This window comes from Aquarana catesbeiana, linkage group LG11, assembly GCF_042186555.1.
Source record: "Aquarana catesbeiana isolate 2022-GZ linkage group LG11, ASM4218655v1, whole genome shotgun sequence".
Classification (NCBI taxonomy): Eukaryota; Metazoa; Chordata; class Amphibia; order Anura; family Ranidae; genus Aquarana; species Aquarana catesbeiana.
In genome coordinates, this window is record NC_133334.1 from 229,412,176 (window position 1) to 229,427,953 (window position 15,778).

The 15,778-nt window shown below is 41.3% G+C and overlaps 1 protein-coding gene across 1 annotated transcript in view; it reads right to left on the reverse strand.

Annotated features, from left to right (window-relative positions):
• Positions 1-15,778, reverse strand: part of PRMT7 (protein arginine methyltransferase 7) — a 102,169-nt gene that overhangs the window by 57,660 nt on the left and 28,731 nt on the right. Inside the window, exons 10-14 of the mRNA XM_073605460.1 lie at positions 14,546-14,681; positions 12,860-12,943; positions 9,854-9,901; positions 5,409-5,498; positions 5,160-5,321 (exon numbers count right to left, since the gene is read on the reverse strand). Coding sequence (XP_073461561.1) covers positions 5,160-5,321; positions 5,409-5,498; positions 9,854-9,901; positions 12,860-12,943; positions 14,546-14,681 — 520 coding nt within the window. The remainder of the gene's footprint in view (positions 1-5,159; positions 5,322-5,408; positions 5,499-9,853; positions 9,902-12,859; positions 12,944-14,545; positions 14,682-15,778) is intronic.

A 15,778-nucleotide genomic window follows, 5' to 3' on the forward strand; every position in this document is an offset into this window, starting at 1 on the left:
ACCGTGTGCATGCTCCATCAGACATTTGCTGTCGGAATTTCCGACAACAACTGTTTGAGAGCAGGTTCTCAAATTTTTCGACAAGACTTGTTGTCAGAAATTCCGAGCGTGTGTACACAATTCCGACGCAAAAAAGTCCACGCATGCTTGGAATCAAGCAGAAGAGCCGCACTGGCTATTGAACTTAATTTTTCTTGGCTCGTCGTACGTGTTGTACGTCACCGCGTTCTTGACGTTCGGATTTTCCGACAACATTTGTGTGACCGTGTGTATGCAAGGCAAGTTTGAGCCAACATCCGTCGGAAAAAAATCCACGGTTTTGTCGCCGGAATGTCCGATCGCGTATACATAGCAAAACTGTGAAAGTCCTACCAAATGTATAGGGCTGTAAACTGGCAAGTAGTTACTTAACTGTAAAAGCTCTTACAGTTGTGCTCATAAGTTTAAATACCCTGGCAGAATTTATGATTTCTTGGCCACTTTTCAGAGAATATGGATGACAACACAAAAAAACTTTTTTCACTCATGGTTAGTGTTTGGCTGAAGCCATTTATTATCAATCCACTGTTTACTCAGTGGTCATCAACCCTGTCCTCAGGGCCCACCAACAGGCCAGGTTTTATGTATTACTTTGGGGAGATGTAGACTACAATACTGCAATCACTGAGCTGCAAATTATATCACCCGTGATGTATTTCAGTTATCTTGCAAACCTGGCCTGTTAGTGGGCCCTGAGGACAGGGTTGATGACCACTGCTTTAAATCATAATCACAACAGAAACTACCCAAATGACCCTGATCAAAAGTTTACACACCCCAGTTCTTATTATCGTGTATTGCCCCCTATAACATCAATGACAGCTTGAAGTCTTTTGTGGTATTTGTGGATGAGGCTCTTTATCTTCTCAGATGGTAAAGCTGCCCATTCCTCTTGGCAAAAAGCCTCCAGTTCCTGTAAATTCTTGGGCTGTCTTGCATGAACTGCACATTTGAGATCTCCCCAGAGTGGCTCAATGATATTGAGGTCAGGAGACTGAGATGGCCACTCCAGAACCTTCACTTTATTCTGCTGTAGCCAATGACAGGTCCACTTGGCCTTGTGATTTGGATCATTGTCATGTTGGAATGTCCAAGTACGCCCCATGCGCAGTTTCCTGGCTGATGAATGCAAACGTTCCTCCAGTATTTTTTGATAACATACTGCCTTCATCTTGCCATCAATTTTGACCAAATTTCCTGTGCCTTTGTAGCTCACACATCCCCAAAACATCAGCGATCCACCTCTGTGTTTCACAGTAGGAATGGTGTACCTATCAACATAGGCCTTGTTGACTCCTCTCCAAATGTAGTTTTTATGGTTCTGGCCAAAAAGCTCAATTTTGGTCTTATCACTCCAAATGACTTTGTGCCAGATGGTTTGAGGCTTGTCTCTGTGCTGTTTGGCGTATTGTAAGCAGGATACTTTGTGGCATTTACGTAGTAATGGCTTTCTTCTGGCGACTTGACCATGCGGCCCATCTTTCTTCAAGTGCCTCCTTATTGTGCATCTTGAAACAGCCACACCACATGTTGTCAGAGAGTCCTGTATTTCACCTGAAGTTATTTGTGGGTTTTTCTTTGCATCTCGAACAATTTTCCTGGCAGTTGTGGCTGAAATTTTAGTTGGTCTACCTGACCGTGGTTTGGTTTCAACAGAACCCCTCATTTTCCACTTCTTGATTAGAGTTTGAACACTGCTGATTGGCATTCTAAATTCCTTGGATATCTTTTTATATCCCTTTCCTGTTTTATACAGTTCAACTACCTTTTCCCGCAGATCCTTTGACAATTCTTTTGCTTTCCCTGTGACTGAGCATCCAGAAATGTCAGTGCAGCACTCGATGAAAGATGCAAGGGTCTGTCAGGAGTCCAGAAATTCACTGACCTTTTATACACACACACTAATTACAAGCAAACAGATCACAGGTGAGGATGGTTACCTTTAACCACTTGCCTACCCGCCTATAGTCAAATGACGTTCACAGATGGGATCTCCCATCCTAGGTGGACGTCATATGACGGCCTCGGGTTCCCGGCCGCCTAGGGGGCGCGCCCGCCGCGTTGCTCTGGACCGCGTTGCTCTGGACCCGGTGCGTATGCCCGGCGGCCGCGATGTCCGCCGGGCACCCGCGATTGCCCGTTAACCGGGCCGGATCGTGGATCTGTGTGTGTAAACATGGATCTGTGTGTGTAAACGTGGATCTGTGTGTGTAAACGTGGATCTGTGTGTAAACACACAGATCCACGTCCTGTCAGTTCAGAGGAGAGCGATCTGTGTTCCCAGAACAGCGGGACACTGATCGGTCTCCTCTCCTTGTGCGTCCCCTCCCCCTACAGTTAGAAGCATTCCCTAGGAAACACATTTAACCCCTCCCCGCCCCCTAGTGGTTAACCCCCTTCACTGCCTGTCACATTTACACAGTAATCAATGCAATTTTATAGCATTGATCGCTGTATAAATGTGAATGGCCCCAAAAATGTGTCAAAAGTGTCCGATGTGTCCGCCATAATGTTGCAGTCACGAAAAAAAAAAAAAAAATTCGCTGATTGCCGCTATTACTAGTAAAAAAAAAATTTTTTTTTAAAAAATGCCATAAATCTATCCCGTATTTTATAGACACTATAACTTTTGCGCAAACCAATCAATATACGCTTACTGCGATTTTTTTTACCAAAAATATGTAGAAGAATACGGCCGAAACTGAGGAAAAAAATTGTTTTTTTTTTTTAAATTGGGATATTTATTATAGCAAAAAGTAAAAAACATTGTGTTTTTTTCAAAATTGTCGCTCTTCTTTTGTTTATAGCGCAAAAAATAAAAACCGCAGAGGTGATCAAATACCACCAAAAGAAAGTTCTATCTGTGGGGAAAAAAAGGACATCAATTTGTTTTGGGTACAACGTCGCACGACCGTGCAATTGTCGTTTAAAGTGCGACAGCGCTGAAAACTAAAGATTGGTCTGGGAAGGAAGGGGGTGAAAATGCCCTGTATTGAACTGGTTAATAGCCATTCAAACCCCTTTGTGTCAACTTTGTGCATGTTATCAGGCCAAAATCACATGGGTATGTAAACTTTTGATCAGGGTCATTTTGGGTAGTTTTTGTTGTCATTATGATTTAAAAAGAGTAAACACAGTTGATTGATAATAAATGGCTTCAGCCAAACACTAACCATGAGTGAAAGAAATGTTTTTGTGTTAACATTCATAGTCTCTGAAAAATGGCCAAGAAATCAAATTCTGCCAGGGTATGTAAACTTATGAGCACAACTGTATAGGATACTCTAGGGATTGGCGTTCCATATAGATTTACAGTATGCATCCAACATGTGTACTGGTTGCTCCCCACTATTAAAGCTCTAAAAAAAATGATACCAAATAAAGTTTTTGCGACATGTGTCATTCAGGTAGTGTTGTATTGTGGAGGTTGATATATATTTTATTTTTTCAGGAATTATGGTAGAGTCTACAGCAGGGTTTTTTAGATTTGGTTATTTATTTGTATCTTTACCGATGACCCCCCTCAATAATATATACAGCTATATGCAGATTTGGCAGAATAATGGACTTTATAGGCATCAGACAGTAACAATGCCTTAAAAAAATTATACATTTTATTACAAATTATTCTAAAACATAGAAAAAAAGAAAACATATATAAAATCACACAGTGGCCTGCTAACCAAGACTATACTAGTCTCACCAACTACAACACCAAACGTCCCTAACTACATCCATGGTATGGGCGCTATATTGCGACTACCAGTAACCAGGTAGGCCTGGTGTAAGTTGATGTAGCTCTACAAGTTTCGCGCTACTGCGCTTCCTCAGGAACTTTAGCAGGTACTCTATATACATCTATATGTTGGGACCTTGAGGACTATGTATACCTTCACTATCCAATAATAAGAAATATATCAACTTAACACATTCAACTTCCAAAGTAAAAAGGTATTTCAAATGCAGTCCATGGCCCAGACACCTAAATATGTTTGTATCTGTGTCCTCCTTCTACATTACAGTCCTAGGACTGACAGCACAGCTTGCACAATCCAAAACAGGGACAACAGGAGCTGTTTTTTATTCCATTTAAGACTGGTTTAAAACTAAGGGAGCCCTTAGAAAAGAGGCAGCTTTTTTTTCCTTTATTTTTACCTGGTAATCTTGCACACAACAAAATTCCTGTCTCTGGGTGGCTATGCTCACTACTCCACGTTAACTATAGAGGGAGCCATGCTTGTCACCTATGCTGGACTTGAAACATTTCTGCCTTTGCTTATCAACATTGGGGGTAGTAAAGAAAGATTGAAACATTGCTGCCTTTGCTTTTCAACATTGGGAGTAGTAAAGAAAGATTGTTTTTGCTTCCTGTTCAGCAAACAGGATGTTACAAGAACACAAATAATAAAAAAAACACAGTACTTAAAGCGAAGTTCCACCCAAAAGTGGAACTTCAGCTTTAAGCACTTTTCGCCCCCTTACATACCACAGGGCACGTAGTTTTCTTTTTGGGGGGGGGGGGGGGGGGGATAGTGGGTGCTTAGTTTTGAGTGGGACTTCCTGTTCCACTTCCTGCTTCTGACTATGGGCCGCTTAAGCAACTCCTCCTCTCCCTCTAGGCGGCCCTTCCCTCTTGGCAATCTTCTGGGACATGTCACAGTTCCCAGAAGAGTGCCTGTCCACTGGGAGAGCTCAGCACGACTCGCACATGCGCGCCCGGCCGTGAAGCCGCGAGCTGTCATGGCCGGGTGCCCACAGTTTCAATAGAGGTGCTGCGGAGAGGAGGGGGGAGAGGAGCCAGGCTCCGTGCGGCCACATCGCTGGACCGTGGGACAGGTGAGCGTTTATTAAAAGTCAGCAGATAAACTTTTTGTAGCTGCTGACTTTTAATAAACACAAAAAAAGCCTGGAACTCCGCTTTAATAACAAGATCCACAGTTTTTTTTTTACACTTTCTGAAAATGTTCTCATGTTGAAAGTGAAAACAAATGCATCCAATACATCTAAGGACTGGTATGTGGCAATATGTATTACATTTTTGGTGTTCGGTTTAGTTATCCTTTGAGACCAAAGCCAGAGAATGTTTGGCACATATATCCCACACCGTTTGCTCATCTTACCTTGAATTCTACAGCCAGTACATAAAGAGAAGCAGCCATGGGCAACACAGTGCAGCCCTCAGCAAGGTTGTCTGACAGTGCAGTGCGGGAATACCAGAAGTATAGATTGTGCCATGGAAGGAGGCTGGTGGTAAAGAATGGCTCACCAATCAAAGCAGAGACCTAAATGAAGAATCCAATGGTCAGGTAACACTAATGATTAAAAACTCGATATTAGACCAAAAAAAAAAAAAAAATTTAAGAAGTTACCTTTTTGTCCCCGAGATTAGCAGCAGTAATGCCTTCTGGTGCTTTCTGTAAGACTGGAATTGCCTCTTTGAGATGGTTGGTTAGTAAAAGCTAAAGAATAGAAAATAATAACTATGTTTATGGGTAAGTTTTCAGGAAGCATTCTGTATTAATGTGTCTCTCCAGGCAAAACTGATCATCAATATTAGGCAAATTTCCTATTAAACATGTCCACGGAAAATGTTCTAATTTTTTAAACTCTCAGCTACTCTTTAGAATTTACCTGTCAATCTTGCCCTTTCCCTCATATGGACACAATTTCCCCCTCATGGTTTAAATGAGGATCTCGATACCCATACTGGTATGGAATGAAACCTTGATACCTCTCCTCCCCTTGAGTTATTATATGTGTTTGACAGCAGAGATAGAGATATAGATATATCTATCTATCTATAGATATAATTATTATCTATTTTTTTCTGATTATTATTTTTTCATTATTTATCATTTTTTATATCATTATTTTTCTTTATATATTTATTGTCTTATTGTTGTTGAAGTTTTCCCCCTCTTTCTTTTCCTTTTTTTTTGTCTGTACTGTTTTCCGATGACTTGGTATTACTGCTTCTTATATATATATATATATATATTTTTATATAGCATTTGCCAATTTAGTTTTTTATAATTTTAATCATCATGTGAATTTTATTAATCATGTGCTTATTATTATCAGCATCATTTCCAAGTGTGTTTATTTGCATGGTCACTCTTGAAAACCTACTATAGTTCTGCTAATATATTTATGTAGGGCAATTTTTATGGGACCACTTGTCTGTCCCACCCTTAACATTTGTATTTAAGTTCCTGTCCCATCCAGCTCTTATCACACGACCTGACAAAGGAGTTAATCCCCAAAACATGTAGTGCACTTGTGATTGAGCTCCGGCGCCATTCACTTCCCCTTTTCTCCTCTCTCTGCCCTGTGGTCGGTGACCAGCTTGAGACTGTTTGGTGGTTGTGGGTGCCGGCTCATGCACCGACCCGGCAGCGCTGCCCCTCTCCCTGCCCCTGCTGCCTTCTAATGCCCGGACTTCACAACTCTAATCCATCCAATGAGTTCTGGTTTTGAGTGAACCTCCCAAGGCTGTTTCCTGCTGTGAGCTCGGGGCTTGGGATAGACCATCTGCATCCGGCTTTGTCTGGAATGTTTGGGAGCTGACCTTTACAATGGAGATTACCAACATCATCCCTTTCCATCACGATCCATCCCTTTCTGCTCAGATCTTATGGAAGCCGTGAGTCAGTGTTGAGAGGGCACATTCCTATCTGGGTTTATCATTGGATCTTTGATACACTGCCTATGACACATTGTGTAAGGTACATGAATAGCCTTTGATACATTGTGTCTAGTACATGAATAATCTAATTTGGAATTAAAGTGTGTCACTTTTACATCTAATTTTACTGGAACTGCGCTCCTTTTGTTGGTAATATTTGTTCCTCTCATCTGGTCTTTTTGAGTTTGAGAGCAGCGGCCAGAAAATAACGAAATTCATTATCATTGACTTATCAGTATTATTTTTTATCGTTTATTTATTTTTTATACTTTTTCTTGGATACATTCATGCACCTGGTCCTTTGTTTGTTTCTGACACAATTTCCTGTCCTGAGCCAACAATGCTATTCAGGCACAATGCAAATGGTTGATCATCCAATGTTGTCACCACCTAGAAGTTTGGCCACCTCATTACATATGCAAAAGTGTTGTGGACATCGGTCCCTTCCTTCCCTTGCACATGTGCCATTACAGTTTATGAAGCTCTGGCACTGTCAAATTCAGCTCCTCACCTCTTCTCTCCATTACTGTTTGATATGCCAGAAAGACACAGGGGAAGTGCATACAGTATGTATACACATCTGTATATACAGTAAGTATGATGTGATATTTAGGTGTGTATGAAGCCACCTTTTCATCCTCCGACACCGCTGAGTGAACATGCTTACAAATTGAGTATTAAAGCTCACAGTAATAACAAGACGTTTCACCAGTAGGTGGTCCTACTTACCAGAATACACATATCAGTGAACTACTAGTCTTTTGTGTACTGTCCCTTTAAAATAAACCCTATACAGGCAGTCCCCGGTTTACAAACAAGATTTTTGCATGTAAGTTGGAACAGGTACATTTTTTAAGTGTAACTCCAGCCAAAAAACTATTTTTAAGTTTTGGATAGCACAGGGAAGGGTTAACTGGCCATGCAGTGATGTGGGATTGCTAGCAGGTCTGCCATACAGTAGGTAGCAGCATGCGGTGAGCAGCAAGATGGCCGCCCGGCAGTTTCCAGGACCAGCGTGACATCACGCTGCCTCTGTTTGTAAGTATGAGTCATATGCAAGTCAGATGGAAGCTTCCATTGCTGATCATATGAAAATACTAGCTGCCCGCCTGTTAAAGTGATTGTAAACCCTTATTTTATTTTTTTTTAAATAATAAACATATTATACTATATCGCTGGATGGAGAGAAGTAGGCTCAAGTATAAGGGGGGGCTGGGGGAGAACTGTACATAGAATGCAATAAGGTCAAAAACCTTCATCATTTACAACCACTTTACAGTGAGGGAAAAAAGTATTTGAGCCCCTGCTGATTTTTGCATGTTTGCTCGCTAACAAAAAAAGATCAGTCTATAATTTTAATGGTAGGTTTATTTTAACAGTGAGAGACAGAACAACAAAATATCCAGAAAAAGCCATTTCAAAAAAGTTATAAATTGATTTTCATTTTAATTAATGAAATAAGTATTTGATCAACAAGCAAGATTTCTGGCTCCCAGGTGTCTTCTATAAAAGGTAACAGGCTGAGATTAGGAGCACTCTTAAAGGGAGTGCTCCTAATCTCAGCTTGTTACCAGTATAAAAGACACCTTTCCACAGAAGCAAGCAATCAGATTCCAATCTCTCCACCATGGCCAAGACCAAAGAGCTGTCCAAGGATGTCAGGGACAAGATTGTAGACCAATACAAGGCTGGAATGGGCTACAAGACCATCACCAAGCAGCTTGGTGAAAGAGTGACAACAGTTGGTGCGATTATTTGCAAATGGAAGAAACACAAAACTACTGTTAATCTCCCTTGGTCTGGGGCTCCATGCAAGATCTCACCTCGTGGAGTTTCAATGATCACGAGAACGGTGAGGAATCAGCCCAGAACTACATGGGAGAATCTTGTTAATGATCTCAAGGCAGCTGGGACCAGAGTCACCAAGAAAACAATTGGTAACACACTATGCGGTGAAGGACTGAAATCCTGCAGCGCTCGCAAGGTCCCCTTGCTCAAGAAAGCACATGTACTGGCCCATTTGAAGATTGCTAATGAACATCTGAATGATTCAGAGAACTGGGTGAAAGTGTTGTGATTGGATGAGACCAAAATCAAGCTCTTTGGCATCAACTCAACTCGCCGTGTTTGGAGGAGGAGGAATACTGCCTATGACCCCAAGAACACCATGCCCCCTGTCAAATATGGAGGTGGAAACATTATACTTTGGGGGTGTCTTTGTGCTAAAGGGACAGGGCAACTTCACCGCAACAAAGGGACGATGGATGGGGCCATGTGCCCTCAATTCCTGGGTGAGAACCTCCTTCCCTCAGCCAAGGTATTGAAAATGGGTCATTGATGGGTATTCCAGCATGACAATGACCCAAAACAAAGGGCCAAGGCAACAAAGTTGTGGCTCAAGAAGCACATTAAGGTCCTGGAGTGGCCTAGGCAGTCTGCAGACCTTAATCCCATAGAAAATATGTGGAGGGAGCTGAAGGTTCGAGTTACCAAACATCAGTCTTGAAACCTTAATGACTTGGAGACGATCTCCAAAGAGGAGTAGAACAAAATGCCTCCTGAGATGTGTGCAAACCTGGTGGCCAACTACAAGAAAAGTCTGACCTCTGTGATTGCCAACAAGGGTTTTGCCACCAAGTCATGTTTTGTGAAGGGGTCAAATACTTATTTCACTCATTAAAATGCAAATCAATTTATAACTTTTTTGAAATGCGCTTTTCTGGATATTTTGTTATTCTGTCTTTCACTGTTAAAATAAATCTACCATTAAAATTATAGACTGATCATTTCTTTGTCAGTGGGCAAACGTACAAAATCAGCAAGGGGTCAAATACTTTTTTCCCCTCAATGTAAGCCTGGCATTATTACTTTCTGAGTCACCAATCCGAAACAAACATACACATCAGTTATGTCAGCGACAAGTCAGAAGTTTTATGATATGAAATGTTGAGGTAACATATTCTTTAAATTAGCCAATAAAAAGGTATTACTTTCTTCATCAAGCAGCTCTAGAAAACAAATACTCTGGGCAACACACTTTACATTACTCTGTTGTTTTTATGCAAGGCTCTTTGAACAAAAAAATGTAAATGTATCCATTGTAGTGTATAATACAGAATATACACAAACCTTCTCCATAACTTGCTTGGACATAGAAGAAGACTCTATTGTGTAAACCTGCAAGTAAAAAAAAAAACACATTATTGAAGTGTGTTAAAAAATACTGAACAAACAGATCACAAAGTGCATATCGAAGCAACATAAGCCTTTGAATGATACCACTACTAAAGTAGAAACTAGAGGTGCACTGAATGGAATTTTGCAGAAACCGAAAATTTAGGATGCACCTAGCCGAATCCGAAAAGTTGTTTTTTTTTTAAATATATTTTTTATATATAAAAATGTATCATATTTGACATAATATCAGGAATTTAAATGAATATGAATTTATTGTCAGCCATTATCGGTACCTTTAGCGCAAGAAAAATGCATCTCTTTAAGCAAAGTAAAATTGTGGCAAAATCGCATGTTTTCGGCGTCATTATTGGCACCTTTTTCTCTATTGGCATAATGCAAAAAACTCAATTTTCAGCTGATATGTTTCGGCCGCTGAAATTCAGTTCATCTCTGGTAGAAACTTCTTATATCTGCCTGTTTCTGAAGGTATATGCATATCTCACAATTACAAATTCAAACATTAATGCCCCGTACACACGGTCGGATTTTCCGATCGAAAATGTCCGATCGGAGCGTGTTGTCGGACATTCCGACCGTGTGTGGGCTCCATCGGACATTTTCCATCGGATTTTCCGACACACAAAGTTTGAGAGCAGGATATAAAATTTTCCGACAACAAAATCCGTTGTCGGAAATTCCGATCGTGTGTACACAAATCCGACGGACAAAGTGCCACGCATGCTCAGAATAAATAAAGAGATGAAAGCTATTGGCCACTGCCCCATTTATAGTCCCGACGTACGTGTTTTACGTCACTGCGTTCAGAATGATCGGATTTTCCGACAACTTTGTGTGACCGTGTGTATGCAAGACAAGTTTGAGCCAACATCCGTCGGAAAAAATCCTAGGATTTTGTTGTCAGAATGTCCGAACAAAGTTCGACCGTGTGTACGGGGCATAAGAGTTTTATTTCACATTTTGAGATAGTGGGAAGAGTCACAGAAGTCATCTCTTTCTGCTCCATGGATCAACTCTGCATCCAGAACAACTGGTATACAGTTAATTGTAGGTGGTGTGCAATCTATAATTGCACACCACCTACAGCAGTTTCAGGTTTGTTGGCCATTATTATTGCAGTGTAAACCTTCTATGGAGCAGGGCTTGGAGCCCAACGAGACAATACAACCAAAAGGGTTATGGTGAGCCACAGAAAATCGTACAAGAATCAGAAAAGCTCTGCAATCAGTGTAAAGGTCAGTAAAAAAAAGAAAGCAACTACATGTCCCACTTTCCTAAAATCTTATACCATTTGTCCCCCCAAGGCCTTCCTGCTTATCGTTAAAAGGAGAAGTAGGGCCAAAGCTCTTTTGGCCCTACTTCTCCTAAGAGTCACCGGAGTGCACTTAGTTCTGCACTCCTGTGACCCATATTCAATTAACAGTAGGCTAAAATCCGCAGTCTGCTGATGTCACTCGAACAATACAAAAGGGGTCCGGAATGTAAACCCAAAATGACAGGAAGTTTAAAAGACTAAAAACTGTAATGAACTGTATTGGATCGAACAAGTAATAAATTGTCTAATGGAATAGATATTCCCAGGTGTATCAGAAAAAGAGGATTGACCGTGTGGTATGGACTGGCATGTATTGCGTGTTTATTACACATATATATGTGTACAGATACATCCTTTTTTCTTTTGTTTTCCTTTTTTATTGATATTTGGATATCACCCCCCTCACAAACTGATTTTCTTTCGGTTTTGTTTTTTGTTTCTAGTGCGTCCATGTTCCACTAGTCTCGGCTCCTGCTCTGCCCAGCGTCTCCATACCAGCTTCTGAGTGCGGCTCCCGGAGTTCAGCAAGCTCCTCGTACTGTCGACTCCTTCCTACAGCAGTGATTAGCCCAGCGGAGCCCCCCTAAGATCTGTGGACGGTGCCTACATCCATCGGGCCATCCGCCCACTCCCAGGAGTTCCAGCCATCCATTCCAACAGGCACAGCTGTAGCCTCTACCTGAGTTGTGAGTGGCAGTGAATTCATTTCATTCTTTTACTAGGCTATGGATGTTGTTTTTTTGGGATTAGTTCATTACAGTTTTTATTCTTTTAACTTCCTGTCATGTCCTGTTTACATACCAGACTAGCGCTTCCCCCTTTGTATTGTTCGATTGTTGTCTCATCTGGTCTCATGAGATCGGGAGCAGCGGCCGGCTATTAACCCTCCATACCCACCTGACTGGACACTTCCATGCGCTAGGACTTTTGTTGGTTTTTGCTGATGTCAATCAGCTGCTCCAGACTCTGGAGGAATCCCAATTTCAATGTCGGGATCCACCCAGATGCCTAAATGGCAGCTGGCTCAGCCTCTCAGTACACTGCTCCTGCCCCCTGCACAGCCCGGAACTCCAGTGAGAGCTGGAGGGGCAGAGCAGAGAGCCCTGGACTGACAGTCAATGTCTCTTTGCAGCCTGAAGACTGAGAACTGAGCAAACAGCAGTGTTTAATTGCTCAGTTCTCAGCCTTGCAGGCAGCAGGGGACAGATGCTGTATCCACCTAGGTGAGTATGTGCAGTATGTTTATTTTTTTTTAAATCCCATACTTCTCTTTTAAGCTCACGCATCACGTTAGATCAATGCGGACATACAATGCGGACAATGTATACACCGCTCCGAAGATGCTGCTAGCAGGACTTTTTTATCCCGTCCTGCTAGAGCACTGCTCCAGCACTGGCTGCTTCAGGTCGGTTTGCAGGCGCTATTTTTAGCGCAATAGCGCCTGCAAACCGCCCCAGTGTGAACGGGGCCTAAGACTAAAAGACAGCAGAGTTAATCTCAACTTGTACATAAATTAAAGATTTGTTTATACTGTGAGATGCCTGTATCTCTAGATGAACTAATCATTTAGACATGTCATTTTTTTTTTTACTTTAGATATTCACCAAAACGGTTACAGACATTACCTGAGCTGCTCCAATAGAATAAGCCAGCAAGGGAAGCAAACTGCCATCACTTATACACAAGCACACAGAGCTTGGTGTCAGGATCTGCATGAGTGATAAAAAAAAACCACTACATTAGAGCAAAGAAAAATAGAATTAAATTCTCCCTCTTTTCTTTTAGAGACACTAGTGCCCTGTATTTCACTAGTTTACCATCTTCATTCTGCAGTGCGATAATACAAAAACATGGGGGAGGTTTGGCACAGCTTCAACAGTGCTGGAAACTTACATAGAAATGGTGCAGAATGCTCAAACCTAGAAGTTGTCCATGCAATTATTCCATATATGGGCTTCATAAAACGTAAAAGTGAAAGTTCCACTTTTTAAAGTGGAACTTTTTATTGTTATTTTGGAAGCGGGTACCTTATTTTGACAGGTACCCACTCCCACTAACTCTTTCTCACCTAGGTGAGAATAGTAGAAGTTCAGCCCCCCTCCCCACCTGCAACCTGCTGGGATATGTCGCATGTTCCAGGAGGATGTGGGACCTTTCTGAAAGCTCAGCACAGTTTGAGCAGCCAGCTTCTCACAGTCAAGATGGTGGCATCAGGGACCTGGAGATGGGCTCTGGTGAAGACAGTGCTGGATCCCTGGACTTGTGTCTGTTTAAAAGTCAGCAGCTACAGTATTTGTAGCTGCTATTTTTTTTAACCTAGTATAACCTAGTACCCATTTCTCTTACTAGAAATAGGTAAGTCTATTAGACTGTCAAATAAACAGTTGGTGCGCCACAGTATTACAGGCCGTATCGCCTTTGGAAAAACTATAATTTTACATAAATGTTTGTATTATTTGTATAGTCTGATTTTTACAAATAATCATTTAATATAGGGTGCTTACAAAACATGTAAGTTGTAGAAAATAATGGGATTTCTAACAACAAAGCCCAGCATAACCTGCTCACTTGTTGACTGCCTCTGTCCAGAACTGCTAGAGATAGAGGTGGTGAATGACCCGCCTGTGAAACATCCCCAGATGTCTGTTTTGTGAGCTGAAATATACAACCACGATCCCAAAAAAGTTGGGACACTGTAAAATCGACATAAAACAGAATGCAATGATTTGTAAATCTCATAAACCCAATCATTGCTCCCCCAAAACTCCAGCAACTGGTCTCCTCAGTCCCTAGATGTTTACAGAGTGTTATTAAAAGAAGAGGGGATGCTACATAGTGGTAAACATGGCTCTGTCCCATCTTTTTTTGAGACATGTTGTTGCTGTCAATTTCATAATTACCTTTTATTCTTAAAATGGTACAGTTTAGACATTTGATATGTTTTCTATTTTCTATTGTGAATAAAATATGGGTTTATTAGAATTGGAAATAGGAGTGTACTAGAAAATAAAATTATACAGGCTAGTCCCTTTCAATTGCTGCTTAGCTGAGCAGACAGGATATATTTTAACTACTTTGTATTCTTATATCAAAAGATTACTCAATTATTAAAAGCAATGATATCAAGCACTAAGAGGCATGCCAAAATTGCATTGCATGTGCGGCAAGGTGTGTTGGATTTGATTCTCAGCTTTTGACTACATATTGTAAGTACTTTGAAGCTAAGAAGCCTTATAGAACAGAGGTTTAAAATATGTAAAGGCAAGCTACCTGTTATTACAGTGGCAACCATTCCTCCACACCTCCATTACCTTCCTCATGGCGGCTTTATACTTCGCCATCCTTCCCTGGTCGTTTAGTTCCCCGAAGCGTGTACGGTTCCAAATGATATGAGCTCCGCAGTGACACACCGGGCGTTCATCTGATACTAAACTGCTCTTCTCCAGGCTGCAATATAGAGGCTTAATTATCACAAATGCACTTTCAATTCTGCTCCCAATAAAAACAAAAGCATGTTCTCAATTCTGGATTGTGGCACACATGAAATTGTAATATAACCATCTGCAACCTTATATAGCAACCTAAACAGCAAATATGTACTAAACAGCATGACCAGCTTGCATTCATTTAGTTAAGCCAATCTGTGATAAATTGTTATAGTTGCTTGGAACTACTGCACATTACTATGAATATCTGCTGCTCTCACTGAAAACCAGGGTTTCTCTCACTGACTCAAACATCAGTGGGAGGAATCACTGTAAGAGTCAGTGTTAGGAATCACAGCGTATTGTGAGGGGAGCAGATATAGGACATAGCCATTATATTTCTCTCAGTACAAGTTGTGTTTGATGTTAAATTCTTAGATGCTAAAGCTGGCCATAGATGGATTGAATCTCCGCCAGTTCAGCAGGCAGAGATTCGATTCATCTATGGGCAGGCTGGTTGTACTGAAGTCAATCCATCGATTGACTTCAGTACAACCAGCCTTTCAGAATTTTTGCATGCGATCTATGCCGTTGGCTATAGCAGCCGGCAGTGATCATTGTGTTCTGCTGGCAGGGAAGGCTCCCTGCTGGCAGAACACAATAATGCTGCGAGGAGGATTCCCCTATTAACACTGAGTGTGTTGACGGCGGAATTGAGCGATTTCCTTTCCTTCCACCTGTAGTGGAAGGAAAGAAAATTGTATCATCTATGGCTGGTCTAAGAATTATTTTTGTTGTAGAGTTTAACTAACAAATGTAGTTTTGCACATACAGACTCTTTGTGGTGAAGGGGAGCTTCAATATGTGCCAGGTCAGGCCTCTCCTGTGCTACAAGAAAAGATCAGTATGCAATACACATCTTTATGTAAAATCTTTTGTATTTAAAAATAAATAATGCAGACATAAAGCCCGTTCTGCAGTGACTGCTTCCTAAGGAAACAAAATTCAACAGGTAAAGGCATGTGGCAGATATAAGTTCTCTGTCTCCAAGATCTCACTTTCAATATTGAAACAATTGAACAGTCTGGACTGTCCGATCACAATCCACCAAAACAATAG